The following is an 8,624-nucleotide window of genomic DNA, read 5'->3' on the forward strand; positions in this document are numbered from 1 at the left end:
CATCTGTCACATCCAGAATTGTGGACATGCAGAGGTATAGCAGCAACGGGAAAACCTGCTATATGAGGCATCAGGTCTACATCTATACAGACACTGCGTACACCCTTGCCACAAAGCTTCACAGTTCATGGTTGGAGCGGTAATAACATTGTTGGCTATCGATATAAATCGCATGGTTAAATACTTACAGACATGACCTGCCACTCCTGGCGGAGCGCCTTCACCTCAGGGTCATTGACAATGCTGAACTTCACCGGAGAGTGCAACGCTAGCATTAGCACGTTATAGCTAACGCTAGCTAACCAGCAATACCTTACGACATCCGGACAATTTCAAAACAATGTCTGACTACTTAATCAACTACCATGACATGTATCGGTGTTACCAATGGCATTTGTTGTTGATTACGTTTAATATGATTATATTAGGTGTTTTATTACAGGTGAATGACATATGACCAACGTACCACTCCTGAAGAACTTATGTTAATGGACGTTTTCGGTGGTGTTCGATGACAGAAGGAATCAAACTAACAAGGTGACATCACCGCTACAGGCGCTGTTCAGTCTCTACGTGAAGCGTACGGAGCTAACACACGCCATATCCGATTTGTCTCATTTCAAAACAAAAGCACGTATTTCTTAATTAATTATTTTTTTTAAACGATGCAATTACACAACTTTATAAAGGTGAGTTCTATAAAGTGCTTTAAATTAGCTACTAATAATGTAATGGTGTTGCTATGATGATAAATGACAGTTAGATGTTGAAGCTGTGTTAACAACATCCACATTCTGACATGTAAATATGACATTTGTAGGAATAAAAAACAGCAATTGACATTACCTAACCTTTTTAGAAATACACTGATGTTTTTATATTCCAGTGAATTCCCTGCATATTTTCACTTGACTATGAGCAGGTGTAACACAAGCAATTTACACTCACAGATGAATAAAGCATCTCTCATTCTGCTTTCATCATGCAGCAGGTGACATCTCACATACCATCAGCTCTTCTCTGACCTGGCTGGATTCTCTGGATTTTTTTCAAGATCCAGTGAACCAGTGTGCATGACAGAGTGGTGGCACACAGACTCCCAAGAGTAAACCAAGTAAGATGGAACTTCCATATCCATGCCGTGAACACTGTGTTTTAGCACAAAGGTGACATCATCCAGTGTTTTGAAATCATCAGGGGAGTTTGAGCCTACCACTGAGCGAGAAGCTAGAGAGTTTGTGAGCCTACTGGAGGATGATACTTTCAGCTTCTTCCTGAAAGTATTTCTTTGCATCATGCCTCGTGTGCATATTCTCTTCAGCCAGCTCCAGAGGCAGACCATCGACTCAGTCTTTGTCCAGGGAATCATGCAGCAGTTAACACAGTTTTTCTGACTTCAGCATACAATATTTCATATGAGCAATAGCAGGTCACCGAATTATGGAGAAACAACTTCCTCAGCAAAAGGTGTTGCTTGAACAAGCCCTGAAGGCAGCATGCCCCGATGGCAGCATGCCCCAAGGTGCGTGGACTGCGAGGGCCCGTCCAACGCTGCTCGCAACTTTAATTATTATTATTTTTCTTTTTCCCAAATGATCACATTTTTCACTGCCTGAACATAGCCGAATTGTGTGATGTAGGCCACACCCACTTTTGCTGTAATTTTCCTTTCGCAAAATTATGAAAAATGAAAAATGTACTTTTGCGAACTCCTCCTAGGCAATATGAGAGATTTACACCAAACTTTGCGTGACGCATCTGTGGACCCTCCTGACAAAAAGTTATTAAAAAATTTAGAAGGTCCATTAAACGCCTAAAATATAAAACAACAAATTCCTGCATATTGTGTTAAAAGCAGACAATCTTGCGTATCTTTACAAAATACTGTCCGATTATCATAATTGTGTGGTATGGCCTACTGATGGTCTGTCTAAAATTTGGTGCAAATCTGCCAATAGGTGGCACTCTGGTCGCAGTCTAATTATTGTGAATGGAAAGTAAATGGGGAAATCTTCAAATCCTCTTCAAAACTTATCGACTTTCAACCTCTCATCATCCCTCATGCTTTGAGCTACATACACCATTCCAACTTTTAAAGAGTCAGAAGACTTTGAACTGTTGAGCATGTATTCAGTGTTTAAAAATCCTTTACGGTTTTGAAATCATCACAGTTTTAGTTTTAAGGATTTTTAGTTTGTCTTCTGATTTTCTAATCGGTGTGTATTGAGTGTGTCTGTGCGCGAGCTAGAGGGCAGGACTTAACCTCTAGAGTGTAGAGCATAGACATAGACACTATATCCATAGAAATGTAGGACATCTTGTTAGCTTTCAGCTGATGGTCTTATTTCAGATGTAGGACTTACACTTTTGGCTGCAGAAGTCCTAGAGTGACAAGAACTCCAGCAGCTCCCCCATAAGCCACAATGTTAACTGTGATCCTAAATTTCTGGAGGAGAGCAGCCGGTACCTGTTTTGTCTGTCACTCTGCCACCCTCATTTTTAACTCTACCAGATTAAAAGAAAGCATCACAGAGTTCAGCAACGTCTCCTGGGACTCAATATATAAATATTTTGCCAATAACCATTACATTGCTTTCAAAAATTGCAGGAGTTTGGGAGGAATTTTTCCCAATCTTTCTTATGGGGACATTTCCACTTTGGCTCTGCTACTGCTCCAGCATATCACATGCCAGTGAAATTGTTCACCTGTTTAAGCTCTTTCAGTGCTCTTACTTCTCAGCTTTTCTGCCTTTTCAGCTTTTTAAATATTCATCTTTCTTCCTCTTCAGCTTTCATCATGCAGCAGGTGACATCTCACATCCCATTAGTAAATCTGTTCTTCTCTGGCCTGGTTGGATTCTCTGGATTTTTTTCAACATCTCCCAAGAGAACCAGTTTGCTTGAAAGAGTGGTGGTACACAGACTCCCAAGAGCAAGCACAGTAAGATCAGACTTCACAAAAGTGACATCATCATCACATCATGTTTTGAATCTGTCAGGGGAGTTTGAGCTTACCACTATGCAGGAAGCTGTAGGGTTTGTGAGGCTACTGGATGATGATACCTTAAGCTTCCTCCTGAAACTATTTCATTGTATCATGCCTCCTGTGGACATTTTCTTCAGCCAGCTCCAGAAGCGGACCATCAACTCAGTCTTTGTCCGGGAATCATGCAGCAGTTCACACAGTTTTTCTAATTTCAGTGTACATTATTTCATACCGGCAGTAGCAGGCCACTGAATTATAAAGGAACGACTCCTTCAGTGGAGGGTGTTGCGTGAAGAAGCCCTGACGGCAGCATGGCCCGACGGCAGCATGCCCCAATGGCAGCATGCCCTGAGGCGCGTGGACTGCGAGGGCCCGTCCAAAGCTGCTTGCAGCTTTAATTCTTATTCTTATTAGGGGGCCAAGCCCGAGGGGCCAAGGGATTGCATATGCAAGCATATGCGTTTCCAAGGACCAGCAGTGATAGGAACCCTATTGTAATTGTGAAGATTTTTTTTCTCCAGCTAAAAGTGGTGCTGCGGGCTAAACGTGCAAGGGAGGGCGGTGCAATTTGGAGGGTTGGTCCAGACTCCTGCAAATATCTCGGGCACAAAAAAACTACATATATTCGCCTGCAGGGGGCACTATAACCTAGGCCAACATGTTTTGCCTATAACTCCCACACTGCATGTCACACATTCCAAAACCTTGTTTCCCTAGATTCCCTGAATGGAGCTGAATCACTTTGCAATGGCCACGCCCACTCCTGCCTATAACCATTTCGCTAAATCGCCAAAACTAGAAAACATACTTTTTCGAACTCCTCCTCCTTGGGATTTTGGCCGATCTGCGTGACACTTGGCATGTACACTCTTCAGCTGGACTTGATCTTAGTTTATCAAAAGAATTTTGCTTGGTCAAAAAATTTGCAAATTATTGACAAATTTCTGTAGCTAGCTATAAAAAATGTAAACTGCTTGATATCTTAGTCACACTAAATGTTATTAACACCAAATTTGACTTCCTTGGTTGCCATTACACTGGGAAGGGATGAGCCGAATTTGGCGAATTTTGGCTACTAACGGGCGCTAAAAAGATGGGAAGTTCATATCTCTTGAACGGCTGCACCGATTTTTACGAACTTTGGTCGGTATGATGTAGGGCCATTCCTGAGTCCATATCTTGAAGGTGGTCATTAGTGGTCAATGTGTGCGGGGCTTAGTACAATAAATCCAAATCGGCACACATTCAGCCTTTTGCACTTCCAGTGCACGTCCCATTACAGCGAATACCATGGCTCAGATGTTGGCCTGTTTCCTCACTTTTGCCCCGAGCCCATTGTCCTTTGGGGCTTCCATGGTTCGCGTGGTCCGAGTCAACTTTTTTAAATATGCTTACATTGCACTAATGCCTTGTACTGTTTCTTCTTACTCTAATTATGTTGTGTGAATAAACAGATGCTGCTAAAATGTTGTTGTACACTGTGCAATGACAATAAAAGGATTCTGATTCTGATCTTTCAGGGTTGTTGCGTTACATGAAGGATTCTATACAATCATTCATGTTGACTACCCCATAGATGCGGCCACATGGCTGCTACTTATCTGAAAGTATGTGATATTTGAGTAGAAAATAGGTACAGGCGCTTATGGATATGGAAATTCATCAAAACACACGTCATTTAGGTCAGCATAGATGAGAGCCAATTAGGGTAAAGTCTTGACATCATGAAGACTCGTGCAGCACGTGGAGAGCAACTGCTAAACTTATTTGTAGCCGCCTTGCTCCCAAGATAACTTAAGGTCATGTAACATCAAATGCGGTGCAGAAACCACTTCCATTCACGTCATCGTGGACACATTTGAACCAGCATGCATCATGATTTAAGCAGTGCTGCGCATGATCTTGAACTCGCCTACTGAGATGATGATTGAGTTCACCTGAATGATAAAGTGGACTGGACTGATCACACTGCAGCGCCATACAAGAAAGGTGAGAGCAGACTCCATTTGCTGGGGAAGCTCAGGTCCTTTGGCTTGCACTCCTGACTGAGTAAACTCCTGACTTCTTTCTATGATTCTGTGGTGGCATCATCCATCTTGTATGGGGTAGTCTGCTGGAGCAGCAACATCTCAATTTTCGTGCTCGTATTTATTGTTTGTTAATAACAATACGCTTCTCGCACTGTTTATAATTACACTGTTATATTTGTACATATTATGTATATACAAGTCTATTTCGACTGCTGCTCTAGCTCTTTTTCTTACCTTTTTATCATTTTGTTTATTTGTAACTATTATTAGTAACTGTTATTATTGATTATTGAAATTGAACTGTCCATTGGCTGCTGTGATGCTCAATTTTCCTCATTTGCAGGACTTATAAAGGAACTTTTGATTTCTGATTTCTTACCCAGTGCAACCTCACCAGCAGCGCATAAGTATTGTGTTATCGGAGCCTGAAAATAAAGTCACAATCATTACACTCCATTCATGTATCAAACTTCCCTTTTCAAATGATACCCCAGAGGAAGGGATACCACTGATTGTCCTGATTGTTTGGCAGGGAGTTAGCAGCCAGTCTGATAAAATATAAATACTGCAGTGACCCTCGTGTGTAATGGTGCATATTGGACACACAGACTTTGACTGTCCTCGCACTGCAGGAGGACAGCGTGAAAGTGTGATGATTGATTCTTATTAACTGTCAATCAGCAGGATCATTTCCAAGCATTAACATTCATTAGGCACTTTGCATTGACCATTTATGGTTGAATGTGGGTGTTTAGAGGGTGCTGTATGAAGCAGATCCATGTCTGAACATTTAAAGTTGATTTGGGATTTATGAAACAAAATTCTACACTTTTTGCCATACCCCAGGTTTTTATAAATATGAACATTTTTTGGCATACGTACATTTCCTCAATTATATTTACAAAACATTTAGTGTGGATTCTCTTCAGAGTTATATAAATGAGACCCCTGGTATTAACATTCATCCTAGGTGATCCAATCACAAGTGGACAACTTTACGACCGTCAGCTGACACCTGACATTAACATTCGTCCCAACATATATGGTCTCAGGGTTTGACTTGTGATCAGATCTCATTTCCCTGCTCTGTATGCAAATTTACACACCAATGAACCAAACAATGTTTTTTACACAAACAAAGAAAGAACTAGTGAACTGAAAGAAATCTCATCTTTTCGTAACCAGTTTTCCTCACATTATTTTTAGTTTTTCTCCCACTTCCTTTCTTTGCTTTATGACTCTCTCCTCTCCTTGAAGTTAATAATAATGATAATGATAATAATAATAATAATAATAATAATAATAATGGATTAGATTTTTATGGCACTTTTTTAGATGCTCAAAGCCCTCTTACTGGGTTCAAGATTCCATTCATTCACACACAGTCATACTGGTGGTGGTAAACTACGATAGTAGCCACAATTGCCCTGGGGCAGACTGACGGAAGCATGGATGCCATTCAGCGTCAACGCCAACGTCTACCCCTCCGACCACCACCTCAAACATACAGCAGTCATACACAACCAAATGAAATATTCTGTTACCTTAAGTAAACACATTTTTAAGTCTTACACCATTAGGCCAAGACAACTGTTACATTCTACAAAAGAGCCTTGGGAAATTGTTATACTGTGATTTGATCATCCAAGCTTTTGCATGTTATAATATGACAACATTTTTTGTTTTTACAAAATTGCAAAATAAAATTAAAAATGTATTTGATTTGGATTACAAATCATGATTGCAGTCAATCTGATGATTGATTTTGCATCTGTCTGCTTCAGGTTAAATGAGGCACCAGTGAAAGGCTTTGAGAAAGACGTAGGCTCCAAGACCACCATGAGGATAACCTATCCAGAGGGTGCCATCCAGAAGACAGACCGCTATGAGAGACAGTCCCTGTTTGTCCTCTCTGCCTTTAAAGCTCTGGACTTCAAGTGGCTTCGACACATGGTCTTCAACCAGAGGCTGGTAAGGCAGCTTAAGAATGCAGTTGTAGCCAGACAGTTGGTAATAGGACACCCTCACTCACTCAGTCGGGCTCTCCTGAATACTGAATAAATCTCCTGTGTTTGTGAATGCGGTGCAGAAAGGTTCCCCTGTGAGGACAGTTTTCCACTCACTGATACTCTTCTGTGTATCAGTGAGCATCTGGATTGCTGTGGCTATCCGAGATACATCAATTGAGCCTTATGCTGGGTTCTTCATCATACTTCTGTCCGTTAAGAGGGTCACTGCATCATATTAGGTGATTGATCCCTGACCAAACATAACTTTTTGTTGGCCTATTTCCACCGGATACGTGTCCGCTGCGTTGGGTCCGCCGCTGATATGTTTCACTTTCACTTTAAAAGTCTATGTGTTAACTTTCAGCACGTCCACTGTGCAGCCTATCTGCTCTGTCCCAGCTCCGGCAGTCCGGAGCCGAACATATCTGGTGGATGCCAGAGCACGCCGCAGCAATTCAGCTGAATTTTACACCGAGCAGACAGGAAGTCAAGTGCCAAAATAACAATATAACATCCAGTTACTTTTCAAAATAAATATGCTGTGTTGACACCAGCACACAAACCTCAAAAAAGAGACAAACACAAGCTCTTCTGCTAATCCTTCCGTTGGGAACTGTGGAGCAGGAAATATGACAATGCTTACATAGCCCTTGGGTTTACCGTGAACACAGTCGGAAATGAGAAAAGATGTGTTTGTGTTTTATGCCCAAGAACTCTGGAAGGACAGCATGAAACCATTTGACAATCAGGTGATTGTATGATCAAATGCTGTAACTAATACAGTGGTTCATTCAGATTAATAAATAAATAAATATTATCAGATTCTCAATAGTATTTCAATTCGGGGGGGCATGAAAACATTTCTGTCCTCTAGGGGGGGCATGACAAAAAATAATTGAGAACCACTGGGCTAATCCAAAATAGTGAAAACAAGGGGTGTGTTCTGAAGACACACTGTTACCTGTGAAACAGGAGTGCTATGAAAACACCCCCATTAGCACTTGGTACTTTCCTCCTGATTAAGTCAAATATGCCATATGCTGGACACACAGCATTGGGATGGAGAGGGCCCGCTGCATGTTTACGTACTGCCATAGCAGCATCTCTCTATAAAAGCAAGGAATCTCTGTCTGTCTGTGTATGTACAGTATATGTGCTTCAAATATCTCTGCAGATCAGGATCAGACTGACCTGAGATTCTCAACATGGCTGCTGTGTGGTTCAAGGGTGTATATCATCGCATTTGTTTGGACTACAATGATACTGTTAATAATTTCAGAAATGCTTTACGAATTCCACTAGCATTGTTAACCATAGCCATTATAGCCACATGTGCACCAGAGCCAATCACTGCAGAGCCCAAAACAAGCGGATTTATAACTACAGCAGCACTACCGGGCTTTTGCTGGCAGTTTGGTCCTGTTCTGTGCATCTAAACTGACTTTTGTGGATTAATGAGACTAAACGAGTCCGGACTGAGTCTGTTCGGGTCTGAGGAGATCCGGGTACGCGAGGACAACAAACTGGAATTGGAATCTGTGGACGTTCGTGTGTAGCTAGCTGCTAGCCCACCCCCACGCCCCACCTCCTAACTCGGTG

The 8,624-nt window shown here is 41.7% G+C and overlaps 1 protein-coding gene across 8 annotated transcripts in view; it reads left to right on the top strand.

The window, feature by feature from the left end:
• Nucleotides 1-8,624, top strand: part of st3gal3a (ST3 beta-galactoside alpha-2,3-sialyltransferase 3a) — a 198,184-nt gene that overhangs the window by 145,519 nt on the left and 44,041 nt on the right. For all 8 annotated transcript variants that reach the window (XM_037115135.1, XM_037115137.1, XM_037115139.1 and 5 more), the window contains one exon: nucleotides 6,801-6,987. In XM_037115135.1, coding sequence (XP_036971030.1) covers nucleotides 6,801-6,987 — 187 coding nt within the window. The remainder of the gene's footprint in view (nucleotides 1-6,800; nucleotides 6,988-8,624) is intronic.

This window comes from Acanthopagrus latus, chromosome 11 (genome assembly GCF_904848185.1).
Source record: "Acanthopagrus latus isolate v.2019 chromosome 11, fAcaLat1.1, whole genome shotgun sequence".
Taxonomy (NCBI): domain Eukaryota; kingdom Metazoa; phylum Chordata; class Actinopteri; order Spariformes; family Sparidae; genus Acanthopagrus; species Acanthopagrus latus.